At 40.3% G+C, this 25,414-nt stretch overlaps 1 protein-coding gene and 1 pseudogene across 1 annotated transcript in view; one reads left to right on the top strand and one right to left on the bottom strand.

Annotated features, from left to right (window-relative positions):
- The window catches only part of EIF2B3 (eukaryotic translation initiation factor 2B subunit gamma), a 109,092-nt gene that overhangs the window by 62,723 nt on the left and 20,955 nt on the right, over positions 1-25,414 (top strand). The window contains exon 6 of the mRNA XM_028513399.2: positions 18,961-19,050. Coding sequence (XP_028369200.1) covers positions 18,961-19,050 — 90 coding nt within the window. The remainder of the gene's footprint in view (positions 1-18,960; positions 19,051-25,414) is intronic.
- Positions 11,594-13,599, bottom strand: LOC114497587 (annotated as a pseudogene).

Raw genomic sequence — 25,414 nt, 5'->3', positions numbered from 1 at the left:
GGGAAAAGGAAGACATTCTCAAACATGAAGGACTCAAGAATATGGCATCTGAGACCTAATTGGGGAAAGAGAAAAAAAGAGACAACAATGAAGGCAGAATAGGATCAAAATAAAGAATTCAGTAGTAGAGAAACCATAATAGTCATACAACAAATGTGATCTTTCTTATTAAACAAGAGAAAAAAAACTCAAACACTTATTCTGAAGTAGTACCAGTTAATTAATTCTGGGAAGTGGAATTAATTTGCCACTGCCTGGTAAAGCAACTTTTCTCACCTTTGGAGGAATCATTCTTTCAATTATAGAAATAAACTGCCTGGATGATTAGATTGTTTCCTTTTTCTGAAGCACATCTGCTGTGTTGGCCTCTGCGTGCATAAATATTGTGAATGTCATCTAACAACACTTGTGCCTCTTGCAAATCCTGACTGAGCATGTACCAAAGATGTATATCCTCCATTCAGTCAGAGTCTTTCCAGCTCTTCCCTGATATAAGCATTGATTTCTTGCCTGCGCTTCTCACAAGACCAATAGTTTTCAACACTGGGGAGTATTTTTTTAAAATTCTGATGCTTGAGCCCCATCCCTAGAGACTCTTATTTAATTGGTCTATAATAGTACAGGCATTTTTTAAAGTTTTTAAAATTAATTATGCTATTACAGTTGTCCCAGTTTTACCCCCTTTGCTTCCTTCCACCCAGCAATCCCCACTCCCTCCAGTGATCCTGCCCCCTTTGTTTATGTCCATGGATCATGCATGTAAGTTCTTTGGCAACTCTGTTTCATATACTTGCTCTTAACATCCCCCTGCCTATTCTGTAACTACCAATGTGTGCTTCTTAATACCCTCACCTTTTCCTCCATTCTCCCTTCCCCCTCCCAACTGGCCACCATCCCAATGTTCTCCATATCTATGATTCTGTTTCTGTTCTACTTGTTTGCTTAGTTTGTTTTTAGGTTCAATTGTTGATAGTTATATATTTATTACTATATTAATGCTCATTGTTTTGATCTTCTTTTTCTTAAATAAGTCCCTTCAACATTTCATATAATAATGGTTTGGTGATGATAAACTCCTTTAGCTATAACTTATCTGGGAAGCACTTTATATGCCCTTTGATTCCAAGTGATAGCTTTGCTGGACAGAGTAATCTAGGTTGTAGGTCTTTGCTTGACTTTGAATATTTCTTGCCAATCCCTTATAGCCTTCAAAGTTACTTTTGAGAAATCAGCTGACCATCTTATGGAAGCTGCCCTGTTGGTAACTAACTACTTTTGCTAGTTTTAAGATTCTTTATCTTTAACCTTTAGCATTTTAATTATGCAGTGTCTTGGTGTGGTCCTCTTTGTGTCCATCTTGTTTAGGACTCTCTGTGTTTCCTGGACTTGCATGTCTATTTCTGTCACCAAATTAGGGAAGTTTTCTTTTATTAGTTTTTCAAATAGGTTCCCCTGGGACTCAAATTAACGATTTGGAACAAAAGGAAGAAATAAACATTCAACCAGAACAGAATGAAGAAACAATTCAAAAAAATGAGGAGAGGCTTAGGAACCTCTGAGACAACTTTAAATGTTCCACCATCCAAATCATAGGGCTGCCAGAAGGAGAAGAGGAAGAGCAAGAAATTGAAAACTTAGTTGGAAAAATAATGGAGAACTTCCCCAATCTGGCAAAGGAAATAGATATAAAAGTCTAGGAAACTCAGAGAGTCCCAAAGAAGTTGGATCCAAAGAGGAGTACACCAAGGCACATCATAATTAGATTACCCAAGATTAAAGATAAGAGGAGAATCTTAAAAGCAGCAAGAGAAAAAGGACAAAGGAGGTCCCATAAGGCTATCAGCTGAATTCTCAAAAGAAACCTTACAGGCAAAAAGGGGCTAGAAAGAAGTATCTGAAATCATGAAAGGCAAGGACCTACATCCAAGATTGCTTTATCTAGAAAGCTATCATTTAGAATGGAAGTGTAGATTAAGTGCTTCCCAGATAAGGTCAAGTTAAACGAGTTCAGCATCACCAAGCCCTTATTATATGAAATGTTAAAGGGACTTATCTAAGAAAAAAAAGATCAAAATTATGAACAGTAAAATGACGACAAACTCACAACTATCAACAACTGAACCTAAAAAAAAAACAAAAAACTAAGCAAACAACTAGAACAGGAACAGGATCACAGAAATGGAGATCACATGGAGGGTTATCAGTGGGGACAGGGAGAGGGGAGAATGGGGGAAAAGGTATGAGAAATAAGAAGCACAAATAGTAGGTGCAAAATAGGCAGGGCGAGGTTAAGAGTAGTTTAGAGAATGGAGAAGCCAGAGAATTTATATGTATGATCCATGGACATAAACTAAGCAGGAGAATGCTGGTGGGAGTGGGGGTACAGGGCAGAGGGGAATAAAGGGGAGGAAAAAAATGGGACAACTGTAATAACATAATAAAATACACTTTTAAAAAAGAAAAGATCAAAACTATGAACAGTAAAATGACAACAAACTCACAACTATCAACAACTGAACCTAATGCAAAACAAAGCAAACGACTAGAACAGGAATAGAATCACAGAAATAGAGATCACATGGAGGGTTATCAGTGGGGAAGGGGAGAGAGGAGAATGAGGGAAAAGGTACAGGGAATAGGAAGCTTAATTGCTAGGTCCATAATAGATGGGGAGGTTAAGAATAGTACAGGAAGTGGAGAAGCCAAAGAACTTATATGTACTACTCATGGACATGAACTAAGGGGCAGGGAATGCTGGAGGAAAGGGATGTTACAGGGCAGAGGGGAATAAAGAGGAGAAAAAAATGGGGCAACTGTAAGTACATAATCAATAAAATATACTTTAAAGAAAAACAAGTTTCCAATTTCTTGCCCTTTCTAGCACCCCTATGATATGAAGGTTGGTATGCTTGAAATTTTCCCTGAGGCTCTTTACACTGTCCTTCATATTTTTGGATTCTTTTTTCTTCTTGCTGTACTGACTGGATGTCTTTTGCTTCCTAATGCTCCAAATCATTGATTTGATTCTCAGCTTTATCCACACCACTGTTGATTCCCTGTAAATTGTTTTTTATTTCAGTTAGTGTCTCCTTCATTTCTGATTGGATCATTTTTATGGTGTTGATGTACATACTAAGTTTCTTGAGCACCCTTATAACCAGTATAACCAGTATTTTGAGCTCCACATCTGATAGATTACTTATCTCCATTTTGTTTAGTTCTTTTTCTGGAGTTTTATTCTCTTCTTTCATTTGGGCCATATTTCTTTGTCTCTTTGTTTTGACAGCCTCCCTGTGTTTGTTTCTATGTATTAAGTAGAGCTGCTTTGACTCCCTGTCTTGGTAGCATGGTCTAATATAGTAGGTGTCCTGTAGGATCCAGTGGCACAGCCTCCCCTACCCCCATGCTGGACACTTGAGGTGCACCCTCCATATGGGCCGAGTAGCTCCTCTTGTAGTTGAGTCTTGATTGCTGCCAGCAGATCAATGGGAGGGATTTACCCAGTCCAGTCAGCTGGTAGGACTGGCTGTGACCCCTGGCCACCAACCATCTCCCTCCATGGTTTGTAGAGGTGATTGGGTGATGGTGTTCCACTGTGGTCTGTAACTGTCCTCTCAGTTTGCCATTCCTGGAGTTTTCTGGGTGGTGCGGGCCAACGTCAGCCTCCACCTGTGTTCTGTCTGGAGCCCCCTGGCATAAGCTATAAAGCCATCTGCAGATGGCTGCTGCTAGTGCCTGGCCTGGGGCCACTCAACAAGAGATATAGGTGGCTAGTCTCAGCTGTTGCTTTTTGAGTGAATTTAGGAAGGTCTGAAGCCTGTGCCTAGCCCAGCCATTCATCGGGAAAAGCCACTGTTCCCAGTTTGGGTGGGCCCATAAGTTTGATGGGGTGGAGCCTTAGGTAATCATCAGGGTAGGGCTTACCATGTGAGTCAAGTTGATGGAGACTAAGATATCGTGCTGCTTCACTGTGGCTCTGTGTGGGGAAGGGCTCAGAAAAGGAACAATGCCACCCACTGTCTGCAGTTCTATGTGGGAGGAAGCTGTCCCCCCGGCTCTCGTCCTGATGCAGGACACTTCAGTTCCTCCATACATGCCATTGGTGTCCTTCAAGGTGCTTCCCTGGTGCTGGAGCCCCACAGGAGTGAGTTTGAGTAATTCTGAGTTGATGCCTGAGAACCCCGCAGTTTGTTCTGCCAACCCAACCTTTCTGGTTTTTACAGCCAGGCGTTACGGGGACTTATCTGCCTGGCACTGGAACCCTAGGCTGGGTGGTCTGGTGTGGGGCTGGGGTCCTTGCCCCTGAGATATCCCTCTGATTTATATCCACCACACATGGGTTTGGGACCAGCCTGTTCCGTGTCTCCGCCCTTCCTACCCATCTGGATGAATGTGGTTTCTTTAATTCCTTCATTGTTGGACTTCCATACAGCTTGATTTTTCTGACAGTTTTGAGTGACAATTGTTCTGGTGCTGAGCTGTAATTAATCGTGCTGTGGTTGTGTAAGGAAGGGAGCCACGTTTACCTACACCTCCAAATCGACTAGAAGCCTGATCTGGCATAGTACAGGCATTTTTAAAAAGCTTCCTGGGTGATTCTGTTGTACCAAGATTGAAAACCATTGCACTAAATACTCCTGTTCAACTTCTCAGAGTTTGTAGTCCAGTAGTGCTACTCTATGTATTTGATAAAGAGATAGTCACTTGTTTTATCAGAGTGCAAAGCAATTTTCCAGCTCTCCAAGGGTAAGTGGAAGTAGTAATACAAGTGGATCCAGCACCTGAAACTTCTGCTTGAGTGCTGATTCTCATTCTCTAGGTGCTGCAGGCCGTGTCCATCGGGGAAGGAGAGGGCTCCAACTAGTGTAGGCAACTCCTATCTAATTCCATAGTCACACCTGCAGGACCAAATAAACCTTCAAGAACTCAAATGGCAGCCCACTAGATTTGTGTGTTACAATCAGGCTTAATGATGTGGTTACCATCTGAGCACTTAAGGCCAGTGATTCTGGGGAATTAAATGACAAAAAGTACTTAGTTAACTATTTGTCTCTCTTACATTGAGCCCACCAAGATAATGTAGCATAATCTAAGCATCTCAAGATCCTTCACTTCCTACACCACTCTATACCCCAGCCTCCAGGTCAGAAATGTCATTTTGTCTTTTCATGTTGTTGCTTTGTGTTTGGGGCTGCAAGCAAACTCTTAAGTTCTCAAGAGAGGTATTTATAAATTCAAATCATATTTGTCTTCCTGATAAATTCTGGAAAATATATTGAGTTCTTGATATCTCTAGTGTCAGAGAACTATGGGGTCAACTGCCATTCCATGTCAATAAAGCATTCCCTGTATTCTTATGGTTCTGTTGTTGACTATATTTTTATGGTTCTTGACTCACATGGTTCTGTGACAGCACCATCCTGAGTGCTGTTACAATAAAGCTCTTTCCTACCATGAAGTCAAGCCTCAGGGATGTTAGGGTTCTCTCCTTTCACTCAGGTGGTCATGGCCCTCAGAGGAGCCTGCTTTTCCTAGGACATCAGGAAAGGATGATGGTGGTGCTGCTGATGCTGCTGACAGCAGCTATCATTTTTCAAATTTTATGCCAGGCATTGAAAGGCAAAAGCCTTTATCATAATCTTTACAATAACCTTGTGAAGTAGACACTATTATATGCCATTTTACAGAAGAAGAAATTGAATAAGGATTTATTTAGAAATGAGAAATCCCAGTAAATATTTGTTGAATGAATGACCAGGAAGTGACCTAGTGACCAGGTGTGGTTTAGGGTCTGTAATCTAGGGCTTTGGCTCTTTGTGATGAATGTCGGAGGATAGGACAAGGATTGGCAAACTCTTTCCGTAAAGGGTAAATAGTAAATATTTTAGACTTTGCAGACCATATTGCCTCTGCTGCATTTATTTAACCCTGCTGTTATAGCACAAAAGCATCTTTAGATATATTACAAATGAGTGTGGCCGTGTTCCAGTAAAACTTGATCTACAAAAAAAGGCAGCAGGGCCATCCAGCTGACAGGCTGTAGTTTGCTAGCCCACTGAAATTCTCCCCTCTGCCCCCACCCCATAAAGAGCAGCTATGATGGGACCTTGTCAACACAGCTTGTTTCTTACAGCAGTCAGGGAAGGCTGACTGGATCTGGAATTAATTTGGAGGAAAAAGTAAGGGTTTTATTATGATTTTTTTCTTTTTTTCTAAATCCATTGATCAAAATCAAATTTTCGGAAGGAGAGGATTTATTTGTAGTTTACGAGAGCTCCCCATAAGATGCAATTAAATAATATCCCTTAATGTATTGAAAATATGTTCTTATTTGTAGATATTTTAGAATCATAGAATGCCACAGTTAGAAGGTCATTTAGTTCAGTCCCTTATGCTTCAGATAATAATACAGAAAGCCGAGTAAGAGGGGTTTGTTCCATGTCATGTATCTAGTTAGGGACAGAGCTGGGCCTTTTTCACTAGTTCACGCTTTCTACTTTTCAGGAACACATTGTTTAGCTGGCGAATGTCTATCAAATTCCCCCTCTGATCAGACCACTCTGTAGCATTTAAGGGGATACTTGATGCAGGAAACTGTATCAGAGAGTTTATTAGCCTTGGTGGAAGATAATAGTATGCATAAAAAGATTAACAAACAATAGCAAAAATATCAGGATACTGAACAAGTATGGCCAACAGTTCTCAAACTTCAGTGGAGGTATCGGTCTCTAGGGACTGAGGTGGTCAGGAAAATTAGTAGAATAATTTAAACTTGAAGGATGGATTTGGATCAGATATGGAGAGAGACATGGGAAGCTGAATACTGTGTGGGGAGAACACTGTGAGCAAAGTGTGGAGACAGAGTGTGCAAGACTTGTTCAGGAACAGTGTGGCCCAAAAGGAAGGCTCCTTTCAGGGAGCACTAGCAGATAAGGATGGAGAAGTAAGTTGGTACAGAAAGCCTTGAATACCAGGAAATTATTAAAGACTTTTTGAGGAGGGAAATGATGGTTCAAACTCAGGATTCTGGAAAGGCAATCTAATAGCAGTAAGCAAGATAGGTTTAAAGTATAAAACCTGCAAAGTATCACAGTGTTGTATTGTTAAATTCGCAAGACTTCAAAGAGTAAGGGGATTGTGTCCTTTGAAATACAGAAAGAACTAATTGTGATTATCTATTATGTGACACAAGGGACCTTACTCACTTACGCATCTATCAAGCACTGATGTGTATGCTTTGCTCTGTCATGAGGCTTAGACAGTAAGTTTTTAGAAATTAGTCATGTTTCCATAAGAACTAGAATGTGGAGACTGTCTCCTGCTTTCTCTTTTAACCTTCCTGGGAACTAGTGACTCCATACGGTGAGCTGTTAGTAAATGTTTTAATCCCAGTGCTTGCCAAAAAGAGCAAGGCTTGGGCATGATGGGAGAAAAAAAGATGGGATGGACGTAAACAAGGTAAGGTGAAAATGAAGAGCAGATGGAGGTGTATTTTTCCCTTGGACCAGTTGAGCTCAGGGCCTGGGGTAAGCACTGGGGCCGTGAAGACCAGTTCTACCAGTTCCTACGACTGGGTTGCATTTTTAGTTGTTGGCAGGTATTTTCTCTCAATTCTTCTGATTTGTAATCTACACACCGGTGATTCGGGATCTCTGAAGTATAGTTATACTAGGGCAGCAGGCTGGATAAATGAGCAATAAAATGTTCTTCCACCACATTCCATGACCCTTCTGAGGCATCGTGCTCCCCCTGGCCTTGGTGAGATGGTAGGTAAAGGCTAATAAGATTCGGATTTATAAATACTTTTGAATATGAGAATCCAATACTCTCTGTCCTCTTTTTAGCTGAATTCCCAAATTTGGGGGTTAGCTCCTATTGGGCAAACACCAAAGTTCTCCTGAAAAAAGGCCTTTGTGTATATACCTGGGAGAGTCAGGCACCTCTTGTTTTAAAGATTTGTTATTGTTGTTGTTGTTGTTATTTTACTTTTAGAGTGGTTGTAGGAGGAAAGGACAATGATGATGGAATTTATATCCGTTTTTCTCCCTTTCTTGAGAAACAATGAAGTGTTTGCTTTACTGCAAGATAATGTTCTGTTTTGTTGCGCCCCAGGCATGTTTTGTCCTGGAAAGCAAGATAGTGTAAGACCCTTGTTGGAGTAGGAGTCCTGCTAAGCCTGCAGTTCAGTACAGAGGCGGTCTCCCCCGCAAGCTCTCTAGTCATCAGGAAGCATGGCTACAACTTGACTCTAAGGGACCCAGATTCTTACTACCAACGTGCATTTAGAGAAAGCAGAAAAGCTTCCCCAGATGTTGAATTGATCCATTACTGACTTGGGAGAGGCATTACATGTAGTAGAAAAGAATGTTGCTGATAGAAAGAAGAGAGTACTGGAAATTCAAGTCCAGAGAACTTAGAATTTAGTCTTGAGACAAACCAGTTATACGACTTTGACCAAATCACTTTGCTTCTCTGAACCTCAGTTTTCCCAACTAAAGTTGACTTAGTTCTTTAAAGAACCCCCCCCAGCTCTAAAATTCCTATTTTATTTCTGAAAGACATCTGTTTTTAATAATTCATAAGTAAAAGGTATTTGTGCCAAATATTTAATTAGAAAATCATGTAGCTTTTCTCCAATGTTATGTTGTTTTCTTTTGAATACTAGTCAAGGGGGATTTTTTTGGTTTTGTTTTACTGGAAGAGTAATGAAAAATCAGAGCAAGCTTTTAAAGGATATCTTTAAAATGGAATAAAATGTTCACACGTTCATCTCGGAAAGTTTAGACATTTATATTTGGGAAGACAGGGAGTTGACTCAGACATCAAAGATCATGGCCAGATCTGTATTTCTGTGATGATGAGATGGTAAAAAATGGGTTTACACTCTTGAATATTTTCCCAATGGTATGGAAAGTCTTGAAATACTATTTATCTAAGTTAGTATCCCCATTGCTGCAAACCAGCCATGAATTGCTAAAGTACTTCTCTAATTCTGCAGCTTTGCGGGGGAGGAGTGCAGAGGGACTTGTAAAAGTCAGGATTCAGAACCTTTCCCAGTCTTGTCCAGCGTATTCTTACTTTCCTATACTTTTGACTCTCACGCCTATAAAGTCGTATGGATAGGTTATTTGTAAATGAACTCCCATGTCAGCATCCTTAAACCTTTTCCCTAAGCTAGTTCCTGACCATTTCAGGACTTCTGCTGTACAAGTGAGGTTGCCACTCAGCTTTCCTTTTGACTGGCTTAGATTTCAGCTTTCTTTAATGGGCTAAATCTGTTACTTCATCCTTCTGCCTTCCAGCTTTCAAAGTGTTGTTGCTCTCCTCTCTGTTCCTCATCTTTGTCCTTGGGGGTTATGCCTTGTTAAAAATAACAACACCCTTTACTGTCACTTTAATGAGCTTTCAAAAGGAATAGGGAATGAAGCAAGTAAGTAGCTATTAAAAAAAAAAAAAGGAATAGGGCTTTATGCCTGTGTTTAATCTGCCATCTTTACCAAGAATTGTGTTTCCTTCATTTCAGTCCCATTATCTTTCAGTCCCTCACCAACCCTCCCTCCCTCCCTCCCCCTCCTCTGTCTGTTTCTACTTAATTTTTTTTATCCAGTCTAGACCCTATGGTATATTACTTCAGACATTTCCCTCCATATCTTCACCCTTTGTCCTTTTGCTGTATCTGCCCTCATAAACTTCAATTTTGGATTACTCTAACATCTATCTTGTCTACTTCTACATCTGTTCTATTAAAGACTTCATGAGAGCCCTGGCTGGTGCGGTTCAGTGCATCGAGTGCCAGCCTGCAAACTGAGAGGTCACCATTTAGATTCCCAGTCAGGGCACATGCCTGGGTTGCAGGCCGTGTCCCCAGTTGGGGGCATGCATGAGGCAACTGACCGATGTATCTCTCACACATCGATGTTTCTCTCCCTTTTTCTCCTTCCCGCCCCATCTCGATAGATAGATAGATAGATAGATAGATAGATAGATAGATAGATAAAATCTTTAAAAAAGAATAAAGACTTCCTGAGAAATATTATGCAATGTTATGAATTGACACCACTATAAATTCATGGTTCCAATCTTAGCTGAGGCCTCAGACCACTCTGCTTTCCTACACCTGGCCTGACCCACCTTCCGCCTTCTCGCTGCAGCTGTTCTCAACCATTACCACTTTCCTCTCTCAGAAAACGACCCTGCCTCCTCCTTCTGCAAGAAAACCCTAACTCTGAGCTACTCCTTCCCCTAGCATACTACCCTTACCCGTGACTTTATCTTTACTCGGGCCTTCCGTCAGTTCCTTTTCCCTTGCCTTAGAGGAGTGAGTTTCTGTCCTCGTATTATGTCTCTTACCCCATTTTCCTCTGCCTCCCCTGGAAGCTTGCTCCATCAGTTTTTTCAGCACTCTCCAGAATTTTCGACTTGGTTTTCTGCTGCTTCTTTCCCCTACACCCTGCTTACACCACTGTCCTTTTGCTTTCACCATTCCTAGCACCTCCAGCCAGAGTTACCCTTTTCTCCCTGGCTAAATACCTGCTCTTCTGTCAAGACTCGGCTCATATAGCGCTTCTCTGTGAGACTTTTCTGACTCTTTTCTCACTAGGCAAGCTTGAGAGTTGGTCCTCCTTCCTTTGTGTTCACCTATATACTGTAGAGATTTCTAGATAACATCTATAACCCTTGATTGCTCTGGACTGTAAGTTCTATGAGGATAGTGATTGTCTTTTATTTGCCTTTATAACTCTATGGTCTAACATAGTCAGAGCCCAGTACATTTGTTGGAAAAGGACATTAATGGAGCACGAGTGTCACCTTGGGATTGCATGTACTCCAGCACGGAGTTTTTTGTGGGCAGAGCTGAGTGAGACCTTTTAATCTCGTGTATTGGAGAAGGGGCTGAAGCAGCATCATTCCTACCCATTCTTTTGGTCAGCAGTTCAAGGACAGCCCAGATTCATGGGGTGGGAAAATAAACTCTACCTCTTGACTGGAGGAGCTGCTAAGTCGCTTTATAAAGGGACATGGGACACCCTGGCCAGGTGGGTTGGTTAGTTGGAGCATCACCCTGTACACCAGAAAGTTATAGGTTTGATCCCCAGTCAGAGCACATCCCTAGGTTGCAGGTTCGATCCTTGGTCAGAGCGCATATGGGAGGCAAGCAGTTGATCTCTCTCTCTCTCTCTCCCTCTCTCTCTCTCTCTCTCTCTCTATCTCTATCTCAATCTCCCATCAATAAAAACATACTCAGGTGAGGATTAAAAAATTTTTAAAATAAAGGGATGTGGGTTAGGGAGGGGTATAACCGTGGACTTTTTTTCTAATCCTTACCCAAGGACATTATTACTGATTTTAAAGAAAAGAGGGGAAGGGAGGTGGGGGGAAACATTGATTGGTTGCCTCATGCACTTGCTCTGACCAGTGATCAAACCTTCAGCCTAGGCTTGTGCCCTGACTGGAAATCAAACCCGCAGCCTTTCTGTTTATGGGAGGATGCTCCAACCAGCTAAGCCACACCAGCCAAAGCAAGAATAATGCTTTTTCATACTCAAATTCACTTTATAACAACAATTAGATTAATCTTCTAATTTCATCTTTCTTAAAAAGCTGTCAGATTTCCATTTCTTCAGGAGATATTCTCACCAGTGTGCTATTCAATTCCAGAGGTTAAGCTTTCTTCATTACTATTTACAATTTCATACATATTAGCAAGATTGCCCCCCCATTCATTGCTTTCTCGTCTTTTCGAAAAAACAGAGAAAGACTTGGTAGATTAAAGCTAACGTCCTTAAAGGCATGTGACAAGCCCTGATCAGATGGCCCAGTTGGTTGAGCTTTGTCTCATGAAATGAAACGTTGCTGGTTTGATTCCCAGTCAAGGCACATGCCTGGGTTGTAGGGCTGGTATGTGTGAGAGGCAACTGATCGATGTTCCTCTCACACATTGTTTTTCTCCCTCTCGTTCTACCTCCTTTCCCCCCTCTCTAAAAATAAATAAATAAAATCTTTAAAAAATAAATTAGGGCATGCAACAAGAATATTCCCACAATAATTGTATGGAAGCCACTCAAAGTACCAATGACATCATCAAAAGAATAGCTGAACAAGTTAAAACTGATGTTGTAGGGAGTACAGAGTAGACTGGAGCCGGGATGGAAACGCTGAAGATGTTCAGGGCCCTGTTCAGGTAGTTGACTTGCTTGCTCACACGGACTGTGGGGCTCAGCAGTAGAGTCCAGACCACGGGGTGTCGCAGCACAGGCTTGCCAGCAAACAACTCTTTGATGGCAAAGCCCAGGCCCTTAACCAGGAGACCAAAAACAGTCCCATCACAGAACAGATTGTTATGTGCACAGGAATGTCCGTCTGTCCGTGGTGGGGGTCTCACCCCAAAAATCAGTATCAGGGACACAATGACCACAAAACCTGGATCCTTGAGCTTGTGAGACATTTCATGTAAAGATTTGATTTCCTCTTCTTTTGGAACATGAGTGACCATAACTATAGAGCCTAGAATACTTAGCAAACATTCAGGTTTCCCAAGAAGATTAGGTCTTTCTTTTAGAAAGTGTGAAGAAAGAATGGTACTCACTGGGGTGCTGAGAGCTCCGAACAGTCACTACTAGGGTGGCTGGTGCAAAATTGGCCACCTCACCTGCCCCCAGTGATAGAAGCCCAGCCACCACAACCATTCCTTAAGATACACATGGCCACCTCGACCTGCTCTCATAGAGCCTTTCCTAGCAAGTTGCAGAAGACCTTTTTTTTTTTTAATGAAATTCCCTCCAATGATAATGCTGGATCTTATAACCAATGCCATACCAATATAAAAGTCATATTTTCCATGCCTCTGCCTCATTACTTTTGTTACTTAAGAAGTTCCTGTGACTCACATTGGTCACAGGACAGAGAAATGCTGGTGCTGGAAGTAACATGATGTAGTTTCCAAATCCTCTGCTATACAGCTCTGGTCACCTCCCCTCACAACCTCGCACAGGCCACTCCCGTGCTCGAACACCGACGCCTTCCTCACCATCCAGTAGGAGGTGCGAGCATCCAGGATTGCAGTGTGCGTACCATCTCCCCCATGGGGGATCGCCAAGGGCAACTGGCCCTGGACAGCCTCCAGCCCCTTTAGCTCTCAGTAGCAAGGACCATAGCTAAGGAGCTGGGGGTGTCTAATATCTGCTTTCCTGCTCTCCGAGAATGTAGGAGGAAGCTAGGAAGTGAGTCAATGCTGAGAACCCCATACCTTAGCAGATTACTTTTTGAACAATACTAGTGGCTAATAAACTCCTAAGTAGGGTATTCAGTGAGGGATCAAGTACAAAAACAGGGATTTTTTTTTATCCCAACTAAGCATTCTACCTTCTTTGCCCAAATTCAGATGTCAGACTATTTGGAGCAGGGCTTCATCTGTATAGAGCTCCTAGGGTTGTATGTGAAGAAAAGAAAGAAGTTGCTTGAAAGATGGGGAGGTGGTAGAAAAGTTTTAATTACACATACCTAGGTTTTTCTTTTTTAATTATTATTTTATTGGTTCACTTATGTATTGAATATATGATTATCATTAAGGCACTTGCTTTTTAAGATTTTATTTATTTTTAGAGAGAGAGGGGAAGGGAGGGAGAGAGGGAGAGAAATACCAGTGTGAGAGAGAACCAAGCATGTGCCCCAACTGGGAATCAAACCAGTGACCCTTTGCACCACAGATGACGCCTAACCAACTGAGCCACACTGTTCAGGGGGCACAGGACTAGGTTTTAATTCCAGTACTACCACTATCTGCCTCTATGTCCTAGAAAGGTTACTTAAGTCTTTAAAATGAAGACAGAGATGTTATGAAGATTAGTATACGTGAAAGCACCTTGCAAAATGCCTGGCACACAAAAACTGTTCAACTATTGTTGGTTCCCTTCCTTCTCCCTTCCCTTAAGTAACTAGAATCAATTAAAATGGAGAGTTAGGGTTTACACATATGGTATACTGAAAAGAGATGAGCGTTCAGACCAGAGGGGAGCCCTGGATTAATCAGTGTGGTACAGGCTGAGCCACAAAGATCATATGCTACATCCTGAATGACTCAAGTGACTCGAGAAGAAATAATGGGTTGCCCAAAAAATCCATTATGTTTTTTCCATATGGTGGATCTAGTAGTGCTTAGTTGTCTTTAACTTCATTCCAAACAATTTTGTTAGATTGTATTGTGACAGCTGCCACGTTAGCATGCATTTAAAGAAATATCAAAATTGGTGAATTTTTGTGCAGCCATTTTAATATTGAAAAAGGAAGAAGATACGCAACATTTTTGTCGTACTATGATTTATTATTTCAAGAAAGGTAAAAGTGCAACTAAATGCAAAAAAAACAGTTGTGAGGTGTATGGAGAAGGTGCTGTGGCTAATCGAACATGTTAAAAGTGGTTTCTGAAGTTTCCTGGTACTATTCACATTTTGGGCAAATAATTCCTTGTTGTGGGGCTGTCTTATGCATTAGAAGATGTTTAGCATCACCCCTGGCCTCTACTCACTAGAAGCCAATAGCAGGAGATAGCCAACATACTTAAAATATCCAAATCTATAAAGATATTGATGAAAATGAAAAACGTGTCTTTTATGGAAAAAAATCATATGGACTTTTGGCCAACGCAATAGAAAATCTGAGACCTATAACAAGTAAGGGGATGAAATTAGTAATTGAAACTCTTTCAATACAGTAAAACCAGGCCCAGCTGGCTTCTTTAATGAGTTTATCAAACATTTAAAGAAGAAATAATGATTCTTTACAAAGTCTTCCAGAAACTGAAAGAGGAGGGAATATACTTTCAACTTATCCTATGAAGCCAGTATAACTCTAATGCCAAACCTAGACAAAAAAAAAACCCCACAAGACCAATAATCCTTCATGAATATAGGTGAAAAAATGTTCATCACAATATTAGCAAATTGAATTCAGCAACATATAAAAGAAATTTTACATCATGAGTGAAGTTTATCCCAGGGATGCAAAGCCGGTTTAACATCTGGAAATCAATTAATGGAATATGCCATATTAATAGAATGAAAGATAAAAACACACGATTAGGCCTGGCTGGTGTGGCTCAGTGGCTTGAGCACCAGCCTGCAAACCAGAGAGTCACTGGTTTGATTCACAATCTGGGCACATGCTTGGGTTGCGGGTCAGGTCTGCAGTAGGGGGTATGCGAGAGACAAGCACACATTGGTGTTTCTCTCCCTCTCTTTCTCCTACCCTTCCCCTCTGTCTAAAAACAAATAAATAAAATCTTTAAAATTAAAAAAAAATTGAAAACACTCACATGATTATCTCAATAGTCACAAAAAAACATTTAACAAAATCTACCACCCATTTATGATAAAAACCCTCAACAAAGAATAGAAGGGAACCTCCTCAACCTGATAAAAGACATCTACACAAAACTATAGATAAGATTATAGTTAATAGTGAAAGATTGAATGTTTCCCCTAAGATGAGGCTGTGGGGCTAATGCCTGCCAGGTAAGCCATGCCGCCTGAGAAGTCTGCCCCTGCTGAGCTTGGAATGAAGTCTTCACTCCGGCAATGGAGTGCACAGACGTGGGTGCTCCTGTACCATTGGTTGTGAGTGCTCTCAAAGCCAGAACTCTGTCTGGTGACTGAGGCAGGTATAGACAGGTCTGTTACACAGACTGACTAAGGGCTCTCTTGAAGATGCTTTAACAGCCAGTGATCTTTGTGGCTACACAGTAAATGCATATCTTTGGATCTTTTCCAGTATCTATTTCATAAATGCATTCCTTGTTTATTGCAAAATAATATTACTAATAAGTATTTATAATCATCATAATTATTTCACCTATTGGTTTTGTTACTTGCCTTAAAAATTGGTATCCCTGTTTTTGAGATAATAAAAACATGCTTTATTTTCCTAAAAGTTTTAAATGTTACGAATTTGCCCTGGCCGGGTGGCTTGGTTAGTGGGAGCATTGTTCCACACACCAAAAGGTCGGGGGTCCAAGTACTAGTCAGGGCACATGCCCAGGTCTCGGGTTTGGTCCCCAGTCAGGGTGCATATGGGAAGCAACCAATCAATGTTTCTTACATTGATGTTTCTCTCTTTCTCACCCCCTTCCTCTCTTTCTAAAATCAATAAACATTTTTAAATAAATAAATAAACATACAAATTCTAATTCTAAATTCTACAACTTACTCTTTCAAAAATAGGTTTAGACTAATGATTGCCAGAGGAGAGAAGGTTTGGAGGGCTGGGTGAAAAAGGTGAAGGGATTAAGAAGTACAAATTGGTAGTCACAAAATAGCAATGGTTATGAGGATATAAAGTACAGCATAGGAAATGTAGTCAATAATATTGTAATAACTATGTACGGTGCCAGGTGGGTACTTGAAATATTGGGGGGACCGCTTTGTAAAGTACATGATTGTCTAACCACTATACTGTATACCTGGAACTAATATAAAATAATATTGAATGTAAACTGTATTTGAAAAATAAAAATAGATCTATAAAAATAACCCCAAGAGCCCTGGCCAGCGTGGCTCAGTTGGTTGGAGCGTGGTCCCCTAACCAAAAGGTTGCAGGTTCAATTCCTGGTCAGGGCACAGATACCTAGTCTGACTGCAAATGGGAGGCAACCAATCAATGCTTCTCTCTCTCATGGATGTTTCCCTCTCTCCCTCCCACTCTCTCTAAAAGCAATGAAAAACTGTCCTTGGGTGAGGACAAAGAAATAAATAAAATAACCCGAAGATATTTATTATGTTCCTGATGGCTTATGTCATCCTAGATTTCCTGGTCTTTTGTATCTTTGTCTATTTCAGATCTCTTCTAAGATCATTTATTCTCTTTTCTTCTCCACTTCTTTTTCCTTTTCCCTTTTAATAACAGACCATTTTAAAAGCATTTTTAAAATTATTTTTATGTTAGTTGAAGAAAAGAGAAAAAACCTGTGGGAGCTTCACAGTCAACTCACAGACTTTTATACCATTTTCCTGAACTTTTTATCATTGAAAAGATTCCCACAAATTTGTCACATATTTTTTAATTGTAATGGACTTTTTCTGTGGTTGGAAAAAGTTATGTTTTAAATTATTTTACTAATGTAAAATTACAAGTATTTCTAATTATCTTATTCACATCTATTTACTAATTTCATACTTTATGTTATACAAATCAAACCTCTCTGACTCAGAACAATCAGCCAGTAACCCAGATTTTACTGGTGCTCTTTGCAGTTTTGGGGGGTTTGTTTATTTTGTTTTGTTTTAAAACATCAATCCTTATTGCTCATATCATTTGAAACTAATGAAGTGAAATAAAAAAAACACCTTTTGGCAACTTAAATGCCATTAGTTTCCCAATCATATGAAAGAAAAAAAATCTCTGAATTTCCCATCTGTATTTCTTCATTGTATTTCATATTTGTAGCTAAATCTCTAGCCTTGAATATTCTAACTAAATTTTTGGAACATTCTTAAAAATGGAAGAATTTGTTTTACCTACTTTATCGGGATGAGAATAAAAAGTTGGAAAAAAATTTATAAACTATAAAATGCTACAAGAATGTTAGCACATATATGCTACAGACTGATAACAATGTAGAAGATGATTATTCAAACTTTTAATTCATTCCTTTCCTGGCTATTTGATATAAGTTGACCTCTGCTATAAAAATGAGAATAATATATCTATTTCATGAGGTAGTTGTGAGGATTAAATGAATATAGATGTGTTGAATGTTTCAAGGAATTTGTAAACCAAGAGACTGAGCAGGAGAGTGCAACTTTTTGTTTTATTTTTTTAAAGATTTTTTAGCACTGGCTGGTGTAGCTCAGTGGATTGAGTACAGGCTGCGAACCAAAGGGTCACCGGTTCAATTCCCAGTGAGGGCACATGCCTGGGTTTTGGGCCAGGTCCACAGTAGGGGGTGTGTGAGAGGCAACCACATATTGATGTTTCTCTCCCTCTCATTCTCCTTCCTGTCCCATCTCTCTAAAAAAAAATAAAACCTTTATTTATTTATTTTTAGAGAGATGGGAAGGGAGAGAGAAAGAGAGGGAGAGAAACACTGATGCATGAGAGATACATCAACTGGTTGCCTCCCTCATGCCTCCACTGGGGACCCAGCCTACATCCCAGGCATGTGCCCCAACCGAGAATCCAACCGTCGACTTTTTGGTTCACAGGCCCACACTCAATCCAGTGAGCTACACCAGCCAGGGCCAGATGCCTTAATTTGACCTCATTTATTCATGTGTTTGCTTATTCAACAACTATTTATAAATATTTACTCCACGTGAGATACAATGCTAAGTGCCCAGTCTATAAAGATAAGTCTCTGCCCCCAGGGGAATTTTCAGTCTCGTTGATGAGAAACGGGTAAATAGGCTGTTATCTTAGTGTGCAAGCTATCTGATATAGGTGGGCATAAATGTGAGGGTGCACACTTGGGTGAAGGTTTCCTGGAGGAAGTATAACTGGGCAAAGTCCTGATGAATAAATAAATAAGAGTGGGAATTAGAGAATATTCATAGAATTTTACTGCATCTTCTGTGAAAATAGCGTAATGCTCGCCAAATCCTGGAGGAAAGCAGGGCTACAGTGTGGCCTGCAGGAAGTGGAGCAGTGGGAGTGGAAGCAGAAAAGGTTGGTGACAGGATTTGTGGGTAGGAGTGATAGAATAGAAGGTGGCTTGTGGGTGATTTGGTGGCTTATGGATTTTGGTTTAATGCCTTAGAAGCCTAAAAGCCTCATAAATTGTGAAGCAGGGTTTCTGTAAAGAGAAGACCTTTTCCGGGGTTGGATCAGAGCTGGTGTCCACCATCTCAGTCTCCTCGGAGTGGGGTGTAGGCAGCATGGCTCTTACAGGCTTTCTCATGCCTGCAACCTAACAACAGGATAGAACCCTTGCTTGCCTGATTGTGAGCGCCTTCTGTCTTCTCTTTTTTGCAGGCACCCTAGAATACGTTTCCACACAGGCCTCGTGGACGCCCATCTCTACTGCATGAAAAAATACGTTGTGGACTTCCTGATGGAAAATGAGTAAGAAAGAGATAGAGTCGGAGCCACAGTGCCTAAGTTAACCGAGTGACTTAGTTCACAGTTTTAAACCTTGATAATGTTAGGTAGCCAGTTTATAAAATAACACAATTTGTTGTCACCTTTGTTCTAGAAATGAAATCATGTTATCAGCATACTGTGGTTTTTGTCTGTACCACAGAGTCCCCCGCTTATATTTTTGGGACCTCTGTTATAATGAATCAAAAAGATATTTTTATAAAACTAATAGTAACCTATGATTCCTCTTTCTGCATAGTTCCAGGCTGTTCTTACTTTCTTCTGCAAGGGTGAGCGTTCCAGCTCAGAGCTATCTGTCTCCCAGCAGATGTCCTTCCCTCGGCAATTATACCCTTGACGGGCCCTCTCAGCAGAGGGCCAGAGAATTGCCCCAGAGGTGCAGAAAAAGAAGGGCTAGTTTCCCTCCAATTTTGGAAGAGAAGTCCACCTTACTGAGTGAACATGCATGAATGCAGAGAATAAAATTTTAGTACTTTTCTGATTCTGCTTTGAGAACAGAACTGTGGGCTTTAATAATTCCCAGAGGCTGTGTCTGGAAAATCACAGGATTTGGGTTTTCAGAGGGAAAACCTCCTTTTGCTCTTGATCTCAAGGATTTTTGATAGAAAATGTACCTTGAGTCCCCAGAGGAACAGGTGGGAAAGATTAAATAAGTGTGTGGGTAAGAAGAGGAGCAGCTAGTCCCCCTGATGGCTGCTGAATCCGTGTCGCCCTTGAACCCTGAGCACTGGAGGGCCGGAAAGCAGGCAGCATGGTGTGCCGCCGCAGCAAGTTTCCTCAGACCAAGGAAGGAGTTTCCTTCCTTCTGCGGGAGGGAGGCAGAAAACCTGAGTACAAATGCCAGCGTGCCCTTAGCTGATGCACTTGGATATGGAAAAGAAAGGGAATTGTTCTGCTGTGCCCTATATGACATTTCATGCAGCATCCTAACCCTCATCCTGTACAACACCTGCTAAAACCCTATAGGAAGGCCCACGTATAGCCAATGGTAAAGCAAACCATTTGGACTCCCCGCTTTCGCAGAGATTGTTGTTTCTCTGGTTTTCCTCCCAGGATACTATTCGCCTGCTCTCTTCTGGCTTACTATTCTGTTTTTTCATTCGATCAACAGATAGCTTATGAAGCACCTGTTATGAGGCTGGCACTGTGCCAGACCAATGGTAGGATCAACGGTGAATACGCAGCATGGCCAGCCCTCATGGAACTTACAGCCGAGTTCCACAGTGGATTGTAGAGACTTTGGCTTCTTAAACAGCCAGGAAACATACTGCCTAGATGAGAGTGATCCAGGACCCGTTTGCCAGTTACTAGTCTGGGCTACCCGTATTCTGAAAATGAAATTACTCTTGGCCGTTAAATGGTTTATTTTTTATTCCCAAATGAATTTGAAGTCTTATGAAATAGGCTCTGTCCTTGATGTGCTGGAAGGGAATGCAATAGTAGAGATCATGGGGTTGTTGTTTTTTTAACTATTTACTATGGAAAATTTCACACAAATACAAAAGTAGAGAAAGTAACGTAATGAGCTCCATGGATCCATCACACAGCTTCAGTGATTATCAATTCATGGTCAGTCTTGTTTTGTGAATGCTACTACCCACCTACCCACTGTCACACCAGATTATTTTAAAGCTAGTCATTATGATATAATTTCATCTGTAATCATTTCGGTTGTAATTATCTGTAAATATTTCAGTATGTATCTCTAAAACATAAACAGTATTTTTTACTTTTAAACAAAGACCTTAATACCATTATAACTCCTAAAAAAACTAACAAAGCCTCCTTAATACTACCAAGTGGGATTACAACTTTTCATTTCTGGATACCAGGATACTAGCTCCTTTGTAGCTCACTTGGCCACCGCCAGAGGCTGTTCCCACACCTGGCAAGTGTAGTGCAGTGGTGTGTCCCTTGAGGACAAGCCTGAATTGTGATTCTGTGGCTTCGAGCCAGAAGCTCTGCCAAACAGGACTTCCTCAGAACTGTTGTAATAGAGAATAATGCACAGCCTCAACTCAGACTGCCTCCCCATCTCCAGATCTGTTCAGGAGAACCTTATCTTTCTTTCTGCATTTACCCTTCTCGGAGTTGTTGGGAATAAAGGCATTATTCCCAACATTTCAATATATTGAATATTGATAAATTTTAATATACTAGGAAAAAGTAAGGACACAGAAGGATATATTTGAATAGTACTCAAGGGGATTCTTTATTCCTGGCTGGAATAGTGGAGGTCTTGTCCAAAGCTGTGGGAGATGGGATTGACTAGGGTGGAGGTCGGAGGGAACAGCGTGTGGAAGGCCCTGAAAGCTGAGCAGGGAGTACAGCTCTGTAAACAGCGTAGTCCCATGTGGAATGAGCAATGATATAACTTGGCAGGGGAACATAGATGATTGTGGATGGGAAAGAGACTCCTTCAAGGTAAATTGGAGTTATTTATAATAACCTGGTTATGGAATGATGACTTATCTTTAGGCATGGAAAGGAACAATAAATCTACGAGTTGCAACTTCAAGAAAAGACGGCCATAGCAATCCTTTGTCACCTTTCACATATGAAAGTTAATATATTCTGCCCTGTGCCTTTTTAAGTTTTTTTTTACACGTTAATTCTTCCATGAAAATTCTTTGAAATTAGATACCTACCGGGATTGATAAGGCATTCAATATACAGGAATGGGCAAAAGTCAGTTTATAGTTGTATGTGAAACACAGTTGATTCTTGTATTATTATTTATTATTAATTATTGTGTTATTTTCCAAAAGAACAACTGCCAACCTACAGTTGCCCACCCCTGTATGTTTGGTGAATGGAAGGAAAGGAGATGTAGTGACCATTTCAACAGCAGCAGTAATTTGGTATGGAAGCAGCGAAAAAAGAGATGAGGATTTCAGCAGTTGACTAAGTAAAAAAAGAGTATTCTCTCCACTCTTTGCTATGTATTCCAATTACTTTTCAGAAAAGATTTTACCAGTTTACCCTCTGACTCCCTTTATATGAGAATAACTATCTCAAAGCTCTCTTATTAGTAATGAGAATTATTTTAAATCTGCTAATTCGATTGGGGTTAGAAATTAGAGCTTGTTTTAACTTTTATTTCTTAAAAAAAATTGTATATTTTTTGAACATTTATATCTATTTAGGATATTGACCTTTTTTCCTATTTATAGCAGTTATTTTGTCTTTTAATTTAGTGGAGTTGTTTGTTTACTGCTAGTGGTCAAGTCTGTTGTTCTCCTTTGCAATGTCTTTTTTCTTAGGAGCTTCCAATGTCATGAGGCAGGAGTTTTGGGGAAGGCTGTGTATAGGAGCAAAGGGAGAAAAAGTGGCCCAGGCCAGGGGCATTGGGAGGGTCAGCTGTTGGTCTTCAACCCCAAGGTCAGGATTTCACAGTGCTTCTCAGTGGCCTGTCCCACTTGTTAGCACAGCCTTGAGCTGGCTCCACTTTGAGCAGGAAACCGGAAGAGTCATTTTGGCCTTCATTATTGCTGCTAAGCCAGTTGCATTGTGGGGCCTGGCCTGATGTTGAGTGCCAGCAGAGGGAGGTGGGAACTGGCCAGACTGCTTCACGTCCTTTCCTCATACCACTGCCTGATCTCCTGAAAGAGCTCTGCCTAAAGGGGCTGTGTGCCAGGGCTTGTTTGCTTGCCTCTTGCAGTGACGATTCTGTTTGGCCCATAATGTAAATGTCATGCCTCTGAAATCCCCCAGCCGGCCCTGCTTTGTCATTTCTTCAAAGGGAACTGACTTGTTTTCTACCAGAGGGGGCCGAGGAACATTTGCTATAAACACTGGTTTGATGCATTAAAAGAAGAGAAAATGAGTTAAGAGTAAATGTTTCATTCTTTGTATTCATATGGAAATTTTTAATCTCCGTCAAATGATCAGAAGAAAAATCACATTGAAATTCCATATAAGAGCTTCCAGCTTACACAGAATTTTTCAAAGATGTTTGACTTAATCCTTTAAAAAATGACAAAAACCATGAACTGTGTAGCTCCAGGGTTCATAATTTTGCTTACCCTCCTCAGCCTCTGCCCCTGTCTTGCCTTCCTACCTATACTCCATCTGTGTGGTCCTCTGTTAGCCTGCAGAGCTTCTGTGCATCGGGGAGTTTGCATTAGCAATCAGGTTTATAGGGCTGTTTTTAGAGTCTTATTACTGGTCTCCCTGACTTCATTCTCCTTATTCCAGGTCTATTTCCACTGCTACCAGAATTATCTTACTAAGAAATAAAACTGATTTTGTAATTTTTCTGCTTGAAAACTACTGTAAAAGGCTTCCATGATCTGGCTTCTTACTACTTAATCAACCTCACCTCCTTCTGCCCTTCTCCTTAAATTCAGAATCAGGCTACTGTCCACTGGATTATGAATTATTTAAAGTCAGAAACTGTATATTTCCCAGGCCCAGAGCAGTTACTGGCATATTAATAGATGCTTGTTAAATGCTAAATAAATTAACTAGTGATTTAAAATTCTCAAAAGGTCACAGTGTGAGAGAGAAAATTAAAAATTATGTGCTAGTCTCTCACCCCTCTGTGCTTTCATTTCTTTTGCTCAGTATAAATAAAAAGCATATTCACTGGACTAAGGATCAGGACTAAGAAGAGGTCTCTCTTCTTCCCCATTACAGATTCCTAATCATTTAAACCCCAAAAAGGCCAAATGAAGAACAGCTCTAAAGTTCTCAGCCAAAGTTACTTACTGCTTGTAATGTAATGTAAAAATAGTGTTGGAATTGTTTTGCCTCTGGAAGCTCTTTACACATTGATTGTTGACCTTGTTTTCTATGAGTACTGTCCTAACCAGCAATTTTCAACTCGTGTGCCGCAAGAGGCACACTGGTGAGCCACAAGAATTTTTAAAACATGCAATTACCTGACTATTTGGTCAGGGCCAGTGACCTCTTTTTCCTTAGATTGACAAATTTAAAAATAACAACAGCCAACACAAAAATAGCCATCCAGTGTAAATGAATCAAAATTATATCTATTTTATGGTCAGGTCAGCAGAAAAATTTTTTGGTGTGCTACAGAATTTGAGTAATTAATTTATATGTGCCATGAGATGAAAAAGGTTGAAAATTGCTGTCCTAGGCTAATCTGATAACATGAAAGTAAATTGAAGTTCACTTTGTTCTAGAAACTCTGTGATAGTCACTGGTAAATGAGTACAGCCGTGGTGATGTGAGGGTGCCCGCTCCAGTCGATGGAATGATGACATCTGCACGGAAGTACTCAGTCATTAAAATGGATTTTAAATTTACAGAATTTGAATCACACCAGGAGAGTAGTTTCATAGGAGCTAGGAAAAAGTGAGAGACAGGAAACCTAAGAATGGCCTAAAATTGTAGAATTTGATGATTTGCATAAAGAATAAAAGAATCTCCCATAGTCTCTCTACGATGAGGAAGCAGACAGCAGAAGTCTTGGCTATAGTCTTTGAATAACACAGCTGTTATTATTAGAAAAAAAGTCATCATCAAACAGATTAAAAGAGAAAAAATATGAGCTCCTTAGATGCAAAAATATATTTTAATAAAATTCAATACCTATTAATTGATGAAAGCTCATAACAAATTAGAAATAAAAGAGAACTTTCTTAATCTGATAAAGGGACTATACAAAAAGGCCTATAACATGTACCAACTATTAGCTATAAAGCATGAAGACCAATGTCTACACAAAGAAGACAATAAATGGTAGCTGTGATAATGAAAAAAGTAACAACAATCATCAGTCTAAGTGATAAAATATTAGAAGAATTCTTTTTGAAATCAAGAACAAATAAAGATGACTGCTGTCTGCATTTCTGTTCAGCATTATAGTGGAGGTCCTAGCCAATACAGTAAAACAGGGAAAATAAAATGTAGAGAGATTAGAAAGGAAGAAAGAGCCCTGGCTGGTGTGGCTTAGTGGATTGAGTGTGCGCCTATGAACCAAAGGGTCGCCAGTTCGGTTCGCAGTCAGGGCACACGCCTGGGTTGTGGGCCAGGTCCCGGTGGGGGGTGCACGAGAGGCAACCACACATGGTTGTTTCCCTCTCTTTCTCCCTCCCTTTCCCTTTGTGTAAAAATAAATAAAATCTCTAAAAATAAATAAATACAACTAAAATCTTTTTTAAAAAAGAAAAGTAGGGAGAAAATATACACAACTATAATTGAACAACAATAAAATAATTTTTTAAAAAGAAAAGAAGGAAGAAAATTGTTGTTTTCATAGTTGGGATGATTGTCAGAATCTACAGATAAATTGCTAGAATTAGTAAGATTTTTTAGCATAGCAATTGGCTATAAAATCAAAATAGAGAATAAGCTGTATTTC

Source organism: Phyllostomus discolor, chromosome 5 (assembly GCF_004126475.2).
Source record: "Phyllostomus discolor isolate MPI-MPIP mPhyDis1 chromosome 5, mPhyDis1.pri.v3, whole genome shotgun sequence".
NCBI lineage: Eukaryota > Metazoa > Chordata > Mammalia > Chiroptera > Phyllostomidae > Phyllostomus > Phyllostomus discolor.
The sequence above is the reverse complement of the archived record's forward strand: the minus strand, read 5'-3'. Positions and strand labels throughout refer to the sequence as shown.